Genomic DNA, 22,486 nt, shown 5'->3' with positions numbered 1-22,486 from the left:
GGGTAACCAATGTACAAATGTGCTTTACACAATTGATGTATGTATGGATTGTGATAAGAGTTGTATGAGCCCCTAATAAAATGATTTTTTAAATAAAATAAAATTGGCCTATCAGACATCCAAATAGAGATAGCAGTTTTGGAATGTGTGTGTGTGTGTGTGTGTGTGTGTGTGTGTGTGTGTGTGTGTGTGTGTGTGAAGCCCACATGACAGAGTTTTTCATGGCTGTAATTTTTACGGGTGCAGATCTAACATGAAGCCACAGGGTCAGTTTGAAATATCAACCTTTCAAATAGCAACCAAGATAAGCAATTGGATATACAAGTCTAAATGTCAAGGAGGGAGCTATGTAAGTAGAAGTCATTGAGCGCAGGGATATATTTCAAGCTTAAACTAGATAAGAACGCATAGGAAATGAGACGAGAATGTGACCAAAGACTTGTGTGTAGGACAAATAGTGTACACAGGTAAATTGCATTCATTGGATATTTGGCATAGATGTAGTATTTTTTCCTACTTGTGGTACAGTAGAGATGTAGGAAAGTCCGAAACATTTGTTGAAAGTAGAATTAGAATATGGAATGTCATATTTATAAGTTGGTCAGAAAAAGAAGAAAAAGTCCTACAGCATCAAAAGAATCTGTGCAGTGTTTCACAACATGGTTAGCATTTCCCTGTTCCAGAAGGCTGCAAGTATAAATTGGACTGTCTCATGCATAGTTTCACATATTGAATATAGTAATCTTTAAACACAGGATGAAATTTAGACCTAACAGAAGTGATCTTATTTTCTTCATGTCGGTTATCTATCAATCACACCTCATTTGTGCAAGTCCTATATTTTACTCAATATGAAGTTTGAGTTTTAAAACTAAATATCTTTGATGTATTTTTAATGGTATATATTTTAATTTTAACACTGAGTTATGTACTGATTTGTAGGAACTAAAAGAGACATCCCAGGATTTGGCACAGTGGAATACTGGTTCAGATTAAGAGTTCCCATGGACCAAGCGATTCGACTTTATCGAGAACGAGCCAAAGCTTTGGGATATATAACATCAAATCTTAAGGGACCAGAGAAAATACAATGGGTAAGCTAGTTTGAATTTAGGACCTTTGTTTTTTTCCTTTTAAAACGGTATTTTGGGGTATGTAATCCACACATCATAAAATTCAGTAGTTCAGTCATATCAAGAAGAGTTGTATAATCATTACCACAATCCATTTTAGAACATTTTCTTCTTTTCTTGTATTCTTTCTTCTTAGCTCCCTGTCTCTCCACTCCCAAACTCCCTTACCATAGCCCCCCAAAATCATTAATCCAGTTACTGTCTCTGTGGGTTCACCCATCCTGAATTTGTGAAAACATATAACAAAAGACAAACAAAAAATGCCCTAACAACAATAACAAAATAAATAGAAAAAAAATCTCAAAAAGAAAATTGTAGAAACTAGGACAACTTTAAAATGGATCAAAAGAGAGATCAAATGATAAGGTGTTAAATCTTAACCAAACTACGTCTCTCAGAATCCACTCTCCAGTGCACTCTGCATGAGAGCCAGGCTCTTCACAGAGAGGATTCACTGGAGACTGAATCCACTTACCTTTTCTGAATTTAAGACATTTAATGACAGATATTTTATATTTCATGCTTTAAATTAAACTCATTTTCTTCAATAGCTACCATATGGATTTTTTAATGTACTTTTTTAACTTTTTCTTTTGAAATAATTATAGATTAACAAAATGTCCCAAAAATAGTACTGAGAAGTTCCCTGGTACCTTTCTTTCATTTGTCATTACTTACATAACTATAGTTGGTATCAAACCAGAAAATTGACATTGTACAATGCTTATAACTGGACTGTATACCTTATTCAGTTTCCACCATTTTTACATACATTCTGTGTGTTTTTGTACTGTGATATCAAATGTATAAATTTTTGTAACCACCATCACAATCCAGTACAAAAGTGTTCCATTACCACTAAAGCGTGTTGGTGCTACCTGAGACACTCAAAAATGAATTGGTAAGAGAAAAAAGGCATCGCAATACACATACCGAGTGACTTTTATAACAATATTTGCTACCAACAGAGATCTTGTCTGCAGCCATTTACTGATCATAGAAACATGTGTTTTGGAATGAAGTTGTGCATATATGAACTGTGACCCTAGTAACAATACTTTTTTTACTTACCCTTATATAGCAGTGATTCAAAAATTTAAGGAATAATAGCATCATTTTCCTTTTCAGTATTAGAACTCTTCAGAAGACACTTCTGGGAAATGTGCATTTGAAATAAGGAGACCAGGTTATTTAGTTTTGTCATTTAAAAGTTTTCAGACTCCCAGAGTAATCTGTTGGTGGAATCTCATCTTTTATAGTTAACTTTAAGGGGGAAGGAGAAGGGCTACTTTATAAATCATCCCACTCAACTTTCTATGCCAAACTAAACTCAGTCAATGTCAACTAACTCGTTGTGACCCTAAAGGACAGGGCACAATTTCCCAGAGAGTTTCTGACTGTAACTGTTCACAGGAGTAGAAAGCTTGTCTTGCTCCCCAACTGTGTACAGCTGAGTGGAGTGCTGCCTTGGAAGAAGCATTTCATTCCTTCTACTGCTTGCCCTTCTCCACGCCACCAGAAGTCCCCACTAAGGAGTTTCTCTATTCCCTTCTCCAATACACTTGTCTAGAGTCAAATGTCACAGAGGTTCAATCTAACTCAGAAGTGCAGTGAAGGAGGGGCTGAAGTAAGAAAATTCCCCCACACTAAAAAGACATATGTTTTCTTTATTATGGATTATGTCAGCTATTGTAGGTCTAACCGTTAGTGCAGCTGATTGCTAAAATACTGTGTGTTGGCCACCTGAATGGAAAACTAGTCGTAAAAGGGCATCAGGGCTTATCTCGGACTCTTGTTCTTATAGCACTTGCACTGTGATGCACAGTAAAGTCCAGGATGGTGAACATCTTGCCCTTGCCCTCACCTTGAAAGGAAAGAACATCATAATCACTTTCTCTTGCTATACATGCAACTTTCAAATCACTGAAACGGCTTCAAACCTTTTCTAGCACTTACCTACAAATTCAACTTACAGACACACTTAGGAACTCATCTCATTTGTAACTCCAGGTCTGCTTATACCACCTCACCTTGGCCTCGGTTCTCTGTTTCCCAGCAGTTAAGAATGAGGGACAACTATTTCTGTAGGTGGGCCCCACTCTACTATTTGGAGACTTGCTTAAAAATGGGATATCATCGGTGTCTTAATAAAACTAAGATTCTTATCTCTGGCTCTACCTCTTCAATTTTCTGTTTAGCTCTTAAATATCATTTTTAAAAATTAGAGTTAACTTTTTGCTTATTTGTTTGTTTTATTTGGTAGCACCAATCTCCAAATGTATGCTCCAATGCTCAGTATTACCTGTCTGTGCTAATAGCACAAGGTTGTCTGCCCACACATGTTCTGGAGAGCATTGGGTTTGAATAAAAATCAAGAGTCTTAGTTACTGAAAAATTTATTATGTTGTGAAAATGTAGAGCTTTTATACAGAATTATTTCATTTGTGGGTTTTACACTGCTGTTTATATTTTATTTTATTATTGTAATAATTTAAATATGTATGTTTTCTAGTTAAGTCAGCAAGCACCCAAAGCTGCTCAACTCAGTCCTACGGATTCTAAAGATGGCAACTTAAATGAACTTCATATTACAATAAGCTGTTGCAACCACCTGCAGTCCCGAGCCAGCCACCTGCAGCCACACCCATATGTTGTGTACAAGTTTTTTGATTTTGCAGACCATGATACAGCCATCATTCCCAGTAGCTGTGATCCACAATTTGATGATCATATGTGCTTCCCAGTGCCAATGAGTGTGGATTTGGACCGATACCTTAAATCAGAGTCTCTCAATTTTTATGTGTTTGATGATAGTGATACCCAGGAGAATATTTACATGGGAAAAGTCAATGTGCCTCTTATATCTCTGGCACACGACAGGTGTATCTCAGGTAAGCCTATATTCTTGATTCTATGACCTTGAAGATCCAACCTTCAACTATATTCAGTGTTGTGAAATGGTTCATTCATATCTAATGTTGCTAACCTGCAACAATTGTTTTTAACTTTGGGCTACCCTTAAGTTTTAATTGCTCTAGGGATTATAATATTCTCCTTAATTTATTATAATCTTCTAAAATTAATACTAAATTAATTCTATTAAAATATTGACATTCTGCTCCAATACAAGTAAGTCTATTCCTTCCCCTCCTTTGGACTATTGTTGTTATATATATATATACATATATACACACACACATACATACTAGTGTATGTATAATATATGCCATAAATCTAACCATATAGCATTGCATTTATTGTTTTATATAAATAAATCTCCTAGTGATTTTTTTAATGTCAGTAATGGTACTTTTCAGCTCCAGAATTACTATTTCATTCTTTTTTTATAATGTGTTTCTCTTTATTTTATCCTCTAGTTGATAAGGAATTTTCAACATATTTTTCTTTAATTCTTTAAGCCTGGTTTATTTTAGTTCTTTAGACATACTTAAAATGGCAGCGCCTAGATAATTGTGTGAGTCTGAACTCAGAATTTTTTTGTATTAGTTTTGTGTATGTATGTGTCACAATTTCTTGGTTTTCTGCATGTCTCATAATTATTCTGTTGTTGAACTTTGGATATTTTGTTTATTTTCATTTTTTTATTTTAAGCCTGAGTTGGCATAATTTTGCAGTCAGAAATGATTATTCAAAGGTTATAGTTAACCCTCTTGAGGCTGTAGAGCATCAGACCTGTAGGTAGCTTAGGGAATACCTTCAAAGTTCAGTCTACCAATGGGCCTTATCATTTACTTTCTGCTGTCATAAGATTTCACATTCAGATAGACAAGTAGATAACTAGGGTCTTCTTCAATTCCTTCTGAGCTTGCACAACATTGGACATGTACTTAGCCTCTCAGACCACCAATTATGAGTAGAAGAGACTCTTCTTAAGGCACGCTGCAGAGAGTTTGTTCCTGGATCCCCTGTTAAAATGTTGACTGCCCTTCTAATCTTTTACGGAGTTGTAGTGGTGCTATTGGCTGGTAGACTGCAAACCGCAAGGCCACTGATTCAAACACACCAGGTGTTCTACTGGACAAAGATGAGGCTCTCTGCTCCCATAAAGACTTAAAGTCTGGAAAATCCTGTTGAGGGTCTCTCTGCGTCAGAGTCAAATTAATAACAGTCATTTTGGTTTTGATTTTCTAATCTGCTTCCCCCAACCATTATTGAGAACTCAAGCTGCCTGTGATCGTGCTCTTTCCAGATTCCAATCCTCGTAGCTTGTCTACCCTAACAGGACTAGTACGCCATGGAGCTTGAGCTAGAAGAGGAGCTAGAGTCTCAAAAGCTGCCACTGTTCTCCCTGAAGTTCAGTCGATTTTCTTGTTCTCAACTTATTATATACTGTCATCAGTTTTCAGAGTACTTAAATAATTGTTTTGTATTATTTAACATGCAATTTGTGTTTTATAATTGTGTTTTATGGAAAAGTTCTCACTCAGCCATTTTGAAAGTTCTCCTATGTTTCTATAGATGCTTAACACCTTTCTGTACTCCAACTATACCCTTTTGTTCTGCTAAAAGTATGGAATTGTGTTTTCTTTTCAATGGCAATTCAAAGAAGTAACAAGCACTTGAGTACCAAGTAAAAGATATGCTTGACATATAGGGTGTTTTTTTTAATCTATAGATTGTTCATATTTTAAAATCTAGTACATTGTGTACAATTTGTGATTCAGTATTATCGCTGTAGCTAGGTAGCTGTTTTGTTACTGCTGGTTGTTTGTGGTAGTTTGTTTACTTTATGGAAATTTTTTGCCATACACTATTAGTTTGGAATAATTTGCTAATCCCAGTAAAATATATTTACCGTAATAGAATTATACAGAAATACAAAGACTTCCAGCTATATGAAATTTTGATGTTTTAATTTATTTTTCTTTAAAGACAAGCTCCATTCAAGTCAAAATAAAGGCTGGTACTTGAACTATAGCCTAGATAATGTCTTAAAGGGAAGCTAAGAATTCTGAATGATCTTTGATTTTAATTTTGGTGAGTTAAAGTATTTATAAATTAATTTTCTCATCTCGTACTTTTGCGGCCTTGTGAATGCAGTCAACTTTGGAGATTCTTTTGTCTTTATTTTATTCTCTAAGTCATTTGAGTCACTTGGGTTATGACTCCAAGCCAAAATTATTTTAAAAGTGAAGGGAAGTTCTCTTTGTTCCTCTTTAATTCTTATGGCAATAAAATTTCACTCTGGCATTAATTAAGATTATTTTTATAATTTGGCAGGAATATTTGAGTTGACAGATCATAAAAAACACCCTGCAGGCACCATCAATGTTGTGTTAAAATGGAAATTTGCTTACCTTCCACCAACTCTGTCAATAACAACTGAAGACTTAGGAAATATCATTTGCAGTGAAGAGCCAGAAGTTGTTCAAAGACTTCCTCAAACATCCTCTGCCAGCACATTAGTTGTGGTAAGTAACAGTGACTTTGTCTCCTATGAAATTTAGAAAATAGCTCCCTCATTATCTAGCCCCCAGGAAAACTGATGGCAGCATTATTTAAAATAATAATGACACTCAGTTTGACATATTGGTTTATTGTAGGCTCCAACACCTAAACCGAGACAACGTTTAACACCTGTAGATAAGAAGGTGTCTTTTGCGGATATCTTGCCCTGTCAGAGTCCTGTAAGTAGTAAGCCTCAAATTATTGATGTTTTTTCTGTAACATAAAAATTACACAATATACGCCAATCTGATTTAAATATGAACAAGTGTATAAAGTATGTTTCTCTTTAAAATGTTAGCTTTGTGATTTTCTACTTTGATATAAATCCTCCCTTGGTTCCATGGCTGTCCCCAGCCACTGTCTAGATGTTCTATTTACATTAAATTCTCAATTTTTGTTTTATTAAATATACTTATTGATTCATATGATTAGAATCCCATAACTAACCCATCATTTATAGAACAATGGTTACATAAAATAACTTTTAAAAAATCATTTTATTGGGGGCTCATATAACTCTTATCACAATCCATACATATATCCATTGTGTGAAGCACATTTGTACATGTGTTTCCCTCATTATTCTCAAAACATTTGCTTTCTACTTAAGCCCTTGGTATCGGCTCCTAATTTTCCCTCTCCCTCCTAATTCCCCCTCCCCCATGGACTCTTGATAATTTGTAAATTATTATTTTGTCATATCTTACACCAGCTGACTTCGTCCTTCACCTACTTCTCTGCTGTCCATCCCCCAGGGAGGAGGTTATATGTAGATCCTTGTAATCTGTTTCCCCTTTCTACCTCAACTTTCCTCCACCTTCCCGGTATCGCCACGCTAACCACTGGTCTTGAGGTGTTCATCTGGCCTGGATTCGCTGTGTATCCACTTCTTATCTGTACCAGTGTATATCCTCCAGTCCAGTCAGATTTGTAAGGTAGAATTGGGATCATGAGAGTTGTGGGGAGGAAGCATTAAAGAACTAGAGGAAAATTGTATTTTTCATCATTCCTACACTGCACCCTGATTGGCTCATCTCCTCCCCGCGGCCCTTCTGCAAGGGGATGTCCAATTTCCCACAGATGGTCCCTGGGTCCCCACTCCACATTCCCCCTCATTCACAACGCTTTGATTTCTTTTGGTCTTTGATGCCTGATATCTGATCCCTTCGACACCTTGTGATCTCACAGGCTGGTGTGCTTCTTCCATGTGGGCTTTGTTGTTTCTCAGCTAGATGACCACTTGTTTATCTTCCAGCCTATAGGGTCCCAGACTCTATATCTTTTGATAGCTGGGCACCATCAGCTTTCTTCACTACCTTTGCTTATGCACGCGCTTTTTCTTCAGTGACCATGTTGGGATAGGCTGGTGTGCTTCTTCCCTGTGGGCTTTGTTGTTTCTCAGCTAGATGGCTGCCTGTTTATCTTCAAGCCTTTAAATCCTCAATTTTTTTTCTTTCATATATATCTTTCTCTCAGCTTATTTTGAGGGTTTTTTTTGGCACCCTGGGGGTATAGTAAGTGGGTTTTAAGTTGGGCTGCTGACTTCAAGTCAGCAGTTCAAACCCACTACTCTGTGGGAGAAAGATGAGGCTTTCTACTCCTGTAAAGATGGACAGTATCAGAACCTTACAGAGACAGTTCTACTCTATCCTGTAGAGTTGCTGAGTTGGAATCAGCTCAGTGGCGGTGAGTTTGAGTTTGAATTTGCAGTGAGTTTAATTTTGAATTCGCAGATTTATTGCTAATTTTCACTGCCTGCTCTTGCATCATTCTCAGTAATTGTTGCTGTTTGAACCCTTTTATATGGCCATTAAGTCAATTCATCTCATTGAGATTTTTCTAAACACAAAAGAGACACTAAATTTAACATGTCAAATGTATGATATGTGGATTACATACCAATAAAACTTTAAAACTATATATGGATATGAGGGTAAGGAAAAAACTATAGCTACCAAATCATAGAAAGCTTCAATTTTTTTAAAAAAAGTATTAAAATGAAAATTGGTTTATTTTTAACCAGTATTACACCCTTGGACAGATTTTTCCTCCTAAATGTAACTTTTTAAACTTAAATAATAATAATATTATTATGTAATAACATGTCAAAAACCATACTTCTGATTACACAAACCTCTTCTACATTTTTGCTTCTTTTAATGTTTCCCAATTTCAATAAATGACATAATCTTTCACTCATTTCCGTAAGCCTGAAATTTTGAAAGTATCTTTTTGCCTCCTTTTTCTCATTTCATATCTACTTAATCCACAAACCCTTTCAGCTGTATTTTCAAAAGATATTCTATATTCAAATACTTCACATCACCTCTGTTACTACTAAGACCCCATCATCTCTTATGTGTAGTTTGTAAAAATACATTTTCTATGTAATTGAGCTATAACTTCTTATATATAATAAAACACATGTGAGCTCAGTAAATTTTTATGTATATGTTTTTATTTGTATATATACATATATATCTGTGTAACAACTACCCAAGAGTATAATATTTCTTTCTCCACAATACTTAGAATAATTTCTAGCATATGGAATATATTTAATATTTATATTCTAATTAAATGATAAATTATAAATTTGAATTCTAATACAATCTACAATAAATTATAGATTCCAATATTCCTTGAGTGCATATTATGTTCTAGGCACTAAACTAACCACTTTAGATACACTGAATGTATTTGATCTATATAGCAACCCTATATAGTTCATATTAGAACTATTCTTATTTGAAGATGGGGGAACTTTAATGCAGCTGAGTTGATTTCAACTCCCAGTGACCCTATAGTACAGAATAGAGCTGCCCCTGTGGGCTTCCCAGACTACAAATATGAGAGCATTGCTTCTCGCATCTCTTCCCTGGAACAGCTGTTGTTTTCAAACTGCCAGCCTGGCAGTTAACATCCCATCTAAGAACTCCGTATGCCGCCAGTGCTCCCACTAAGATGAGGGACACTGATGTTTCAAGAGGCCAACTAAAGTTACTCAAAGTCAAAGTAGAAGCACTGATATTCTAACACAGGTAGCCTCATTCCTAAGTAAGGGGTTACTCATATAGAAAGATATTTACATACAGATGTATATGCTCAGTCATAATAACTGACAACTGTAGTAAATAGTCATCCAACAGTAGTAAAAAGACTCATTAAATCATTGTATAGCCACTCAATGCAATATAATATTGTCATTTAATATTAATCATATTGATCTTTATAATACTAGTATAAAATAAATGATATCTTCCCAAATTTTCCTCCCGGGACAAAATTATTTACAATAATAATGTTCAGTTTTTATAAAAGGCAACAGGAGATGCTGATTTTATAACAGGTATGACTCTGTAACCAAAAAAAAGTTTATTTCCATTAACAATTCATTATAAAGACATATAAATCTAAGAAATTATTAAAATAATAATATTTGGCAATAGGAATATGCATTTTTTAAATGTTTTCTTTTTATATTTTCTATATTGCTATATTGGACATTTTAATTTTTGAAATAATAAGATTTTAAACTATATTTTAAAAATAAGCAGTTAATGAATCTTGGAAAAGTAGTTGACGATAAGTTGATACTTAATACAATAAAAAGATAAAGCTGGTTATAGAGCACAGACATATTTTAACACATGCAAGGTTTTAATTGGCTAAATAATGTATAATCATTATAGAAATACAAATATGCAAAAACAAAGGAAAATAAATATCCATGTTCCTAAATTTATAAATTAGAAATAAGATTTCTTGAATATCCTCTCTTTTCCTATGCAAGTACACACACATGCTTAACAAAGCAGAATGCAACTAAACATATTGTTCTATTACCAGCCTTTGTCACTCAACATTGTATTAGCTACTATAATAGCAGTAATACACAGCTTAATCACTATTTTTATGACTACATACTTTATTTGACGAGCACATTATTGTTCAATATTCATATTGCCTTCTTTTTCTCCTTTTTTATAATAACAAACAATTATTCCATGAATTACACTTGCGGATCTTAAGTTGCATATATCTCACATGGGGAATGGGAGCCCTTGTGGCACTGATGGGTCAGTAAGTATTGGACTACCACCTTCATTGTTGGCCATTGAAGCCCAGAGCCATTCCTCAGGGGACAGATGAGACATTGTGCTCCCTCAAAGAGTTAGAGTCAGGAATCCATACAGACAGTCTGTTCGAGTCCCTGGGGTCACTATGAGTTGGAATTGACTCAGTGGCAGTGAGTTCTAGTGAGTGGTTATATTTAAAGTCTTAAAATGATGTAGGATTTAATAATAAATACAAAATATCAATGAGGTATTTAGTTTATTGTGCCGTCCTGACCTATAAACACTTGTGGGGTTAATTGAAGGGTGGAGAGATAAATGGCTCAGTGAGCCTCGCCTTTGTAGTTCTCAGGTCTCTTGCTTTCTGATGGTCGGACCAGGGTGCAGCTGCCTTAGCCAGTTCCCTGCTGGCAAGGCTCACTTCCTGCAAAACATTCCTGAGAAGCCCCATGGACCTACCCCGATGCAGCCCTGGGTGCTGTGTGGAGACTCCTGTCAGCGCTGAGATGCTTACCCATTCACTGATTTAGCTTTCCTCCTGCAGTCGGCATCATTGTGTCTGTTTTGTGAGATGGAGCAGGACTTTGTGGATTGGTGTCGGACATGAGTTAATGTTGGATTTGGGGGGTTGGCAGCACTGGGTTGGGATGTTTTCTTGATGCACACTTAACCTTTATATAAAATTCTCTCTTATACATATATTTCTGTGGATTTGCTTCTCTAAAGTACCCAAACTAATAAAATTTGGAACCTTGTGAGTGGGGTACTGGAGAAACAAATCATACAATGGAGAGTAGATGTTTGTTTGACCTCCCTCACGGTAGCTTTTCCTTGTCTAGCAGAGGTCAGATGAAGCCACACTTTACTCGGTTGTTTTCTGGGGAAAATATGGGAAGTATGAAAATAGAAAGTTTGTAAGTCCACTTGCTTTCATCCATTAAAATTTGATCTTTAAGTGGGTTTAGGACACACCTGCAGACAGCTTTGGAAATATATGCCCCACCTAGTGCTTTGGAGCACTCAGGAACCAGTAGTCTTTGTCAGAAGCTGGAAAAAATCTGGAACCATGAAGAAAACTCCTCTCTGGAACTGATTGTTAAAGGGAGCCTGTGAGCAGGCTGAAATGCTTGCTAAGTGACCACCTGGATCTACTTATTTAGTGGAATTAGGAGAAATGCAGCAATAAAGAGACGGGTTGAGTTTGGCCACTGACACCTGTGGACTTGGTTTACAGGAAAAAGAGGAGATGAGAGCAAGTTGGCGGGTGTAAAGTTCATGACCTAGCACGAGGGGGCTAGGCTTGTTGAGTATTGGTGAGAGCCCATAGTCTAAAAGCAAAGCGACCAATGGGCACCCTGTGGAGGCTGAGTGAGGCAGCCCCCCTTGAGTTGACCATAACCTGACCAGATGGAGATTTTTTTTGAGCCTGTGAAGTGGTACAAATTCTTGCTGACTGTATGGATGGCCTGTCCGGATTTGACATTGCTTATGGATGCAGACTTCATAAGGTTCCAACTGGAATGAAGACTCTTCATGTCGAAAAATATGATTGTTTTCTCAGAGAACTGGGTTGATGTAAGTGAGCAGTATATAAATTGGATACTCAAAATTGGGGGGATAAAGGCATGAAGAGGTTGGCTTACAAACTTTCATATGTGGGGGAACATATTCACAGTATTTTAGAATTAAGGTGTAGGTGTTACTTGATGTCAGTCTTGAAGCTAAAGAATTATGTTCAGGTGCCAGATTGGCAAGAGGTGGATTGAGGTAGTTAGTTTATTGTGCCAACCTGGCCGATAAACACATGTGGGGTTAATTGAAGGGTGGAGCGATAAAGGGCTAGGTGAGCCTCGCCTTTTGAGTTCTTGGGTCTCTTGCTTTGGGATGGTTGCACCAGGGTGCAGCTGCCTTAGCCAGTTCCCTGCTGGCAAGGCTCACTTTCTGCAAGACATCCCTGAGGCGAAACCACATGGACCTACCCCGATGCAGCCCTGGGTGCTTGAGCAGCTGTGTGGAGACCCCTGCCAGAGCTGAGATGTTTACACATTCACTGTCTCGGCTTTCCTCCTGCAGTCGGCATTGTCACGTCTGTTTTGTGAGATGGAGCAGGACTTTGTGGATTGGTGTTGGACATAAGGGTTAATGTTGGACTTGTGGACTTGGCAGCACTGGGTTAGGATGTTTTCTTGAAGTGCACTTAACCGTTATTTAAAACTCTTCCTTATACATGAATTTCTGTGGATTTGTTTCTCTAAAGAACCCAAACTAATACTATCAATTATATTGCTTTCCCATTAATGTAAGAAGACTTCTACTCTTCATGAAGATAAGAAGGAAGTTTTGCCAGGAGTGGAACATGCTCCAGAAACTACGATGCCAACTGTTTCACATATACCAGAGGTAAGCATGTGCTTATACTAAAATTATCTTAAAGGGTTAGTGAGTATTAGCATGGTTCAGAAATCGCACCATCTGTCTTATTGTTGTGCATGACTTTCTTGGAATAGAAAACTTTAAAAAGAGGCAAGTACAACAGCCACAATTATACCAATATTGACAGGTAATACATAGAAAATGTGAATTAAAGTCTTACATGAAGTTCATTTGAAAATAATGAATTTTTCATAGCTAATAATCAGATTTTCATTTATTATATTTTCACAGTTTAAGTGATTGTTTGCTAAAGACTCATATATGTTTAAGTTTGTTTTACATATTTTTATTCAAATGTTTCAGCAAGCGTAATTGCATGTTCTAAGTAATAAATATATCATTGTGCCATCCTTTCTTCAGGTTTCACAAGAAAGCATTGTAGATAAAGTAATTGAGAATACTGAGAAAATGCAGCAAGAAAAAGATGATGTGTCTTTATTATCTGAGGGTCAGCTTGCAGAACAAAGCTTGGCTTCTTCTGAAGATGAAACTGAAATAACTGAGGAATTGGAACCAGAAGGTGACCTTCTTTTTAAAAAATGAATGTTATTTACTGAACTCTTTGCTTTGTGTTGTCTTTGCTAGCGTTTTCCTCGTGGAACATTTCCTGAGGCCCTACATTCCTACAGAAATGAAGGCTATAGTTCAGGCTGGTTAGCTGAGACCATGTGGAATTACTGCATGGCTTCTCACTTCAGCTTGGAACTCTGCGTGCACAAGAATGCAAATATAGTTGTTAGCCACACTCCCGAATTATATTTCAAATGGCTTTATATTTTACTTAATTTTAGTATTGCTCTCTGGTTTATTTTAGAGATCTTGACTTTTTAAAAATTAAAACTAAGAACCAAGACCAAGAAAAAGAGAAAGACTATCTGATTCTACTTATATAAAGATCTAGAAAAAGCCAATTAATGTGTATGACAAAAAGAGCTAATTGTTTGCCTGGAAAGAAAGAATGAGAGCACAGATGGACAGGAGAGATCACCATGGGGCATGGGAACACTTTGGGGCCGACATGTCAGTCAACCATGTTCATTGTATTGGTTTCATGAGTCTATATGTATATCAAAATGTTACCTTATATGTTCTATGTGCAATTTTTTATGTTTCATTAATGTCATACTATAACAAGTTCTTTTATTTCCTTTGTTTATTACAAAATTAAACTCAGAATTTACCCTCACTGTTTTCTTTCCTAAAATATAAATGTAAACATCTTTATTGTTTAAAAGTAAAAGTCTAGACATGCTTTTTTGTGTGTTAAATGCTTGTTCCTCTGTATTTAATAAAGGCACAAGTACAGTTGGTTTAACTTTTGTAATATTTCTTTTGTCTTTATTAAACAGATGAAGAGGATAGATCTGCTTCTGACAGTGATGATTGTATCATTCCAAGTTCTGTTTCCAAGAGTATCAAACAGGTCAGTAACTTGATGCAAATGAGAAATGTTCTGAAGTTAAGATGTATCAGTCTCCATATCTGAACATGTTAACATGAAAATGCTTATAGAGAAATGGTAGTGTATTATTAAATTCTTAACCAAATAATTTTCTAACTGAAACCAAACTTAAACTGCCATCAAGTCGATGCTGACTCATAGTGAACCCTATAGGACAGGGTCGAACTGCCCCTGTGAATTTCTGAAATGAACTCTGTAGGAATAGAAAGCCCCCTCTTTCTGCAGCGAAGCAGCTTGTGGTTTTGAATTGCTGACCTTGGTGTTAGCAGTCCAATGTGTAAGACTACACCTCCAGGGCTCCAATGTCCAGAAAAATTAAATTTTATTTACACTTTCTTTCTGGAATGGACCATTCTTGTAAGCATTATATTTACCAAAAATATCTAACACAATACTTTTAGTTATGTGCTAAAACCAATTTAATCCTCTTAACTCCTTTTCAAGACCAATATTCAAAGATGTTTTGAATCACGTCAAAACTTTAAAGAATTCAGGGTATGAAAGTGCATAAAAAGCTATAATCACTTGCCTGTAATCAGTTATCTAAATACAAGGATCAAAGAGTATTGCCAGTTTGGGTCCAATTTATACGTTCAAATATCTTTTTTCCCCCCAAACAAAACATTTAAACGTTTCTCTGCAATCAGTAAATGAATGTATACAAGTTCTCTCAGTAATAGATATGCTTGTTTTAGTATTATTACAGGATAACAATGAGGCTTTCTACTCCTGTAAAGAATTACACTCTAAGAAACAATTCTACCCTCCTCTCTTATGGTCATCGACTCAATGAGAGTGAGTTTTGGGTTGTTGTGTTTTTTTAAATCATTAGAGTGCCTTCCAAAAGAGAGATACAATCAAAGCATTGACTTCCAGGGGGATTTGCTAGCCTAGTTAAATTCAAGGCAAAGGTTAATTCAGAATATTACGGTAACTCATTTTGGGGTATCCAATAGGATAGTCTTGATAGATTTTTATTGAAACACACAAGAACAATCACGGGAACTTTTTTAAAAAATCATTTTATTAGGAGCACATACAACTCTTATCACAATCCATCAGTTGTGTAAAGCACATTTGTACATTCATTGCCCTCATCATTCTCAAAACATTTGCTCTCTGTTTAAGTCCTTGGCCATCAGCTCCTCATTTTCCTCCACTCTCCCTGCTCCCCACGAACCCTTGATACTTTATAAATTATTATTTTGTCATATTTTACACTGTCCAGCATCTCTCTTCACCCATTTTTCTGTTGTCCGTCCCCCAGGGAGGAGGTTATATGGAGATTCTTGTAATCGGTTCCCCCTTCCTACCCAACCCTCTCTCCACCCTCCTTGTTTCGCCACATGCACCACTGGTCCTGAAGGGATCATCCACCCTGGATTCCCTGTGCTTTCAGTTCCTGTCTGTACCAGTGTAGACCCCCTGGTCTAGCCAGAAGGTAGAATTGGGATCATGATAGTGTGTGTGTGTGTGTGTGTGTGTGTTTGTGTTTGTAGGGCAGGAGGGGGGGAACATTTAGGAACCTAGAAGAAAGTTGAATGTTTCATCATTGTTATACTGCACCCTGACTGGCTCATCTCCTCGCCACAACCCTTCAATAAAGGGATGTCCAATTGCCTGCAGATGGGCTTTGGGTCTCTACTCTGCACTTGCCCTCATTCACAATAAGATTTTTTGTTCTGATAATGCCTGATCCCTGATCCCTTCGACACCTCATGTTCACACAAGCTGGTGTGCTTCTTCCTTGTGGGTTTTTTGCTTCTGAGCTACATGGCCGCTTGTTTACCTTCAAGCCTTTAAGACCCCAGATGCTATATCTTTTGGTAGCTGGGCACCATCAGCTTTCTTCACCACATTTGCTTATGCACCCATTTGTCTTCAGCAATTGTATCAGGAAGGTGAGAACACAGTGATATGATTTTTGTTCTGTGATTCCTAATAACTGATCCTTTCGGCACCTTGTGGCATGGGAACTATTTATAAAGAACATTTAAGGAAATCCAAAACAACATTGGTAAAGGGGAAAATGGGAACGTTTCATAACAACAATGTACTCTTCGAGGGTAGCCAGGGCTGTCCTATAAGAATTTTGTTATGAAACCTTAGTCGATCAATCTGACAGCCCTATTCTTGCCCCTTCAGACTTACTTTTGTTCCTGATACTTGTAGAACATTCAAAAGCTACATAACTTGGTTAAAACTGCTGTTTTAAGACAGTGCTAGCAGAGCATACTAAATTTTTCAGGGAAAAGATAGAAATGCCATCTAGATATGTAGACCTAGATGGAGGATATGTCAAGAAACACTAACTTCACATTTTGATACTTTGTTTAATATGGGGCTCTATGACTTTGTAGCAGTACCTTTTTACTTTCCTTCCTATATCCATCAATGAACTGTTATTTAATTTCTGCAACAACAAAAAGAATTAAACTTTTCATAGAAGGTAATTGATCTTATACATGTCATTCTAGAAATTCTACTTTTAAGTAGTAGACAGTACTGACAAGTATCTTATGTTAGTAGATGAAATTTAGTGTATTAAATTGTATACAGCATCAAGTGAAATGGTTTTATCTGAAGCACGGGACAAAAGTCAAGAGATCATAATGATGGTGAAATGTATCATTTACTACAGATTGTACCAATTTTTCTCATCTGTTACTGTAGCAGATCATTTAATGTGGATTATGGAACCTGTTTCTTTAAAAGTGGCAAAAGTTGTATAAAGAAATCCTACATACCCTTTACTCAGATTCACAATTACCAAAATCTTGCTACATTGGTTTTGTTATTTTTATTTTCTGTATTTATGCAAACATGTACATATATAATTTTATGAACCCTTTAAAAGTTGCATAAATCATAACTATGTACTTAAAAACAGTAATACAATACTATTATCTCAGCTATAGACCTCACTAAAATTTTGACAGTTAAAACAAAATTTTTTTGAGAGTTGCTCCGGCAATGGCATTTACAGCATCTTAATCAGGACAGGATCCATAGTAAACTTTTGTTTAGCATTTACTGTGTAGCAGACAGTAAATAAAAGTTACAATCCCTTCTCTGAAAGAATTCAGACTATGGGGGAGGGGGATGTTCAGCAGCAGGAGAGCAAGGACGCGCAGAGTGCTATGGGAACTTCAGGAGGATGCCTAGCTCGACATGCGGAAGCCCTTGTCAATGATGACATCTTAGAGTCAGTTAAGCTTGAGCCAGTGGTGAAGACTGACTTAGGAATAAAAGGAGCAGCAGGGTGCAGGAAGAACTATAGGACAAAACTCAAAACTCACTGGCACAGAATCAATTGACTCCTAGCAACCCTATCAATAGACTGGAACTGGTCCTGTTGGTTTCTAAGATAATACATCTGTATGGAGTAGAAAACCTAGTCTTTCTCCCTCAGCTGGTAGGGATTTCAAACTGCTGACCTCGTTGTTCGCAGCCCAACACATAACCCAGGACATCACCAGGGCTCCTACTATAAGCCAAAGTAACCAAAAAAGCATGAGAGTTTGAGAGACTTCAAGAATGTGGAGTAGTTTCCAAATAGACTCACTCTGCCTATGGTGCTCGTACGTAGAGCCCCAGGACAGACTGGAACGTTAAGCACGGTGCACATCTTGAGACCTTTGTGAACTATCTCACGACTTTGGCATCTATCCTAAAGTTCCGTGAGCATCTGATGATTTTTAAAAGGGAAGTGTGATGCAAATTGATACTTTATGAGCACTTACTATGGGCCTAGCTTTATTTTGGACCTGGGACTATTCCAGTGAACTAGAGAAAAAAACCTACCTTTATGACGTTTATGCCTTAGAATTACATTTTAAAATAGCTCGCTTTCAGTAATGTAAATAGATTATAGGCACAGAGTTAGAAAGTAATTAGATATCTGTACTCTGTGGCTATCACCACTTTATAGATTTTCTTAAATTGGCTCTACCTTATAATGTCAATTAGGAATAGAAATATTGCCCTAGATAAATGTAATTTGTGCCAGTTATACTGTGAAGTTGAATTATCTAATACACTGTATAAGCAATTTAAGATCGTTTGGTTGTGTTTTTATTTTGAAGGTTACATAATCTGACAGCTCCTAGTTATTTCTTTGTAATGTTGATCCTTAAAAGGAATCGAACCAATTTTCCAGGACTGAAACATATTACTTGGTCCTTTCTCTTTCCTTCAATTCTGTGATGTATAATTAATCAGAGGTTACTTCATTTTGTTTCATTTCATTTACAACATTTATGAGCTTCACTTTGTCCATATGAAATGCTTGTCCCCTCCTTTCCTTTCCAAAGTGGTGTAATTAGTGTTAGCATCTTTTTAAACAGGCTACATAAAGTTTAGTGGCTGGATTAAATCAAATCATTAACATAATGTGCTACCCAATTTGCCCCTCTTTTACTCTGTCTCCAGGACATCAAAGTGCCACAGAGCGCCCGTGTAATTGGGCCTTGCTGGCCTGTCAGGTTCCGTCAGCCTGATGACTCTGCCGCTTGGTCTAAAAGCTTCTAGGCATGATAATTGATGGTGGGGGCAATGGAGGAGGAGTCTGCACGATGTACAACTTTGGACATTTCTCTATGGATATTTGATTAATTTGAATAATCCAATGTTAGCAGTATCAATTAGACATACAATACATTGATTAAAAGTTTTGTTTCAGGTTCTCAAAATAGACGGCAAATCTAAGAATTTGCATTTGCCTCCACATTTCATGACAAAGAATTAACAGTCCCCCTCTGAACATGATTTCTATTGTTTTCATTTAACTAATACAGCTTTTTTTTCCCCACGAAATGTATTGCCATCTACTCAATAACTTTCTTAACAGTTGCCCACAGGGGAGGATGGGAAATCACAGGCTGACAGAGCAGCACATGCTTTGTGCATGTTGCTTTTGCACCCTTCTCCTGTACTGACACGTGGAGCAGTTTTGTAAAGGCTGCCATGTCCAATTGGACCAAATTGCAATTCCACCTGGAAAGCAGGTTCTTTTGAACATTATAAGCTGGCATTCTCAGGAGATTGTAATAATGACATGCAGCAAAAGTTTTTTTTACACATAACATCGTGGCTTTTCAAATTCATGTACTAAAAAATTAAGTCACTTTAGAATCAAGTATACCATATATACTCAAATATAAGCCGGCCCGAGTATAAGCTGAGCTACCTAATTATTACCTGGGAAACCAGAAAAACTGATTGACTCGAGTATAAGCCTAGGGTGGGAAAAGTGGGATGTGAATTAACACAGAGACCAGAGGGGAGAGACAGAGCACAGCCACAGACACATCCTTACCAGTTCAGCTGCCAGCGTAAGTGAATCACTAGGGGTGCTTCTGTGAATTGGAGCCGTCCACGTCATAGGATGGCTCTGATTGGTTAGATGTGAGTAAACAAACATTCAAAGCCCTGCAGTGTCAGCGGGGCTTTGAATGAACAGCGGAGGAACAGCAATCACCCGTGAGATGTTACAGCTCTCTGGGGTACCACTGACCCGTGTATAAGCCAAACCCCAGTTTTTCAGCACATTTTTTGTGGTGAAAAACTCAGCTTATATACGAGTATATACGGTAATATCCTACCAGTAAGTAGAGATAAGTTTTTTCTAATCTATTGCATTTAGAAACGTAAGCCAACAATAGTAAAAGTTTAAATGTTACATAAAATCGGAAATGTTAGATTTAATTTCTTAATAGTTGCATTGCAAAACTATGTTTTTCAACATAATTATTTCTTATTGATGTACCTTAAAGAAGCCCCGGTAATGCTGTGGTTGGGTGTTAGGCTAGTAACCACAAAGTTGGTGCTTCAAACCGTAAAAGGCAGCTCCACTCTGTTTTATAGGGTCCATATGACACAATAGCCACTCGACAGCAACAGGTTTGGGGGTAGATGCCACTTCAAAGCAAACGAGTCACTTTTTATTGCAACACCGCTGAACTCTGTGACTAGGCATCCAAATTCAAGATGCTGGCTCTAAGAGAGGCTTTCTCTGTGTTAGCCCTGGAAGAAGGCCTTTTCCTCTATTAGCTTTTGTTTCTAGGTGATCTGCATGTCACTGAACATCATCATCTTCTCATCTACAATATTCCACTCTTCAGCTCACCAAAATTCATGTCCTTGCTATATGCCAGACACATTTACCCTCTCACATCATCCCCAAAGTCTTAAAATCCACTCCAAGTCCAAAATCTTAGCTTCTGGATCATGTAAATCACATGTAGGTGAGACTTTAGGCATATTTCTTTCTGGGACAGAAGTCTTCATCAGTGAACCTGTAAAACCTAAACTATAATTGATCTATTCCGTAAGTACAATGATGGAACAGGCACAAGGTAGACATTTCTACCACAAATAGGAGAAATTGGAGAGGATAAAAAGAATCGTACCAAGCAAGTCCAAAACCCAGAACAATTTAGATTAGCTCGCATGGCTTGAAAACAAGCTCCTGCTCTTACCTCCCCTCCAGATTCTGGTTGTGGCCAAAACCCTCTGGATTATAGGTGGAGGCTTCTTGGTCTTAGACATCAACTTTGATTTCCAGGCCCACTGAGACAGTAACTGTATAGTCTTGGTTTGGGCAGCTCCATTCTCCTCCACTGTCTAAGTAGTGACCCAGACCCTAAGCGCCAGCAAGCCCATTATTCTGCCCCTTGGGCATGGTAGGCCTACCACCTCAACTTTGGTCAGTGACCCCATTCTCTTGACCAAACTGAGTGGCACTCAGGCACTGAGCTGGTGGAGATCTGATGCTTTGCAAACTGAAAGGCCATGGCTGTTGCTTTTGACCCCAGAAGCTGTGTCCCTACCCTTTAAGACCCCACAGGTGGTAGCCCCGCCTTTTGAGACTAAGATAACTCTGCTCATAATTCTTCCAACCATATACTGATCTCCAAGCTGCTCCAGGGTGGTCCTTTTCTTCTCATGCAGGAGAGATGTTAACACCTTTGGCCTGTTGCCTGCCTGTAGAGTAGGCAGGCAAGCAGTGGTTTCTGGTTGTTCTTTCGCGGTCTCCTTCAGCCTTATATGATGAATTTTCTGAGTTAGTGGCTGGTTAGATCCAGCTGTCACAGACTGACTGTCTTTAATAGATTATGTATTCATGTCCTTGGTGAACATTACAGGACACACGCCCTTTTTCCAAATCCTTAAATTCTGTTTTCATTTTGCAAAGTTCATTTTTAAGTGTATCTCTGTCCCCATGTATTTTTAAAAATCATTTTATTGGGGGCTCGTAGTGCTCTCATCAAAATCCATACATATATCCATTGTGTCAAGCACATTTGTACATTTGTTCCCATCATTATCAAAATATTTTCCCTCCGCTTGAGCCCCTGGTATCAACTCCTCATTTTTCCCCTCCCTCCCCTCTCCTGCCTCCCTCATGAACCTTTGATAATTTTAAAATTATTTTGTCATATCTTACACTGTCTGATATCTCCCTTTACCCACTTTTCTGTCCATCCCCCAGGGAGGAGGTTATATGTAGATCCCTGTAATAAGTTCCCCCTTTCTACCCCACCCTCCTGACATTGCTACTCTCGGCACTGATCCTGAAGGGATCACCTGTCCTGGATTCCCTGTGTTTCCAGTTCCTATCTGTACCAGTGTATATCCTCTGGTCTAGCCAGATTTGTAAGGTAGAATTGGGATCATGATAGCGGGGGAGGAAGAAGTATTTGGGAACTAGAGGAAAGTTGTATGTTTCATCGATGCTACACTGCAGCCTAACTGGCTAGTCTCCTCCCTGCAAGGGGATGTCCAGTTGCCTACAAATGGGTCTTGGGTCCCCAATCTGCACTCCCCCCTCATTCACAATGATTTTAATTTTTATTCTTTGATGCCTGATACCTGATCCCTTTGACACCTCGTGATCACACCGGCTGGTGTGT

The 22,486-nt window shown here is 37.5% G+C and overlaps 1 protein-coding gene across 2 annotated transcripts in view; it reads left to right on the top strand.

Annotated features, from left to right (window-relative positions):
- The window catches only part of RPGRIP1L (RPGRIP1 like), a 136,854-nt gene that overhangs the window by 69,194 nt on the left and 45,174 nt on the right, over positions 1–22,486 (top strand). The window contains exons 16-22 of one of the 2 annotated variants that reach the window (XM_075536595.1): positions 943–1,094; positions 3,646–4,024; positions 6,375–6,565; positions 6,698–6,781; positions 12,986–13,078; positions 13,472–13,631; positions 14,461–14,534. In XM_075536595.1, coding sequence (XP_075392710.1) covers positions 943–1,094; positions 3,646–4,024; positions 6,375–6,565; positions 6,698–6,781; positions 12,986–13,078; positions 13,472–13,631; positions 14,461–14,534 — 1,133 coding nt within the window. Of the gene's footprint in view, positions 1–942; positions 1,095–3,645; positions 4,025–6,374; positions 6,566–6,697; positions 6,782–12,982; positions 13,079–13,471; positions 13,632–14,460; positions 14,535–22,486 lie in introns of both variants that reach the window. The other variant, XM_075536594.1, reaches the window with a different exon arrangement.

The sequence above is a fragment of the Tenrec ecaudatus genome, chromosome 18 (genome assembly GCF_050624435.1).
Source record: "Tenrec ecaudatus isolate mTenEca1 chromosome 18, mTenEca1.hap1, whole genome shotgun sequence".
Taxonomy (NCBI): Eukaryota; Metazoa; Chordata; class Mammalia; order Afrosoricida; family Tenrecidae; genus Tenrec; species Tenrec ecaudatus.
This window is presented reverse-complemented; position numbering and strand designations above follow the sequence as displayed.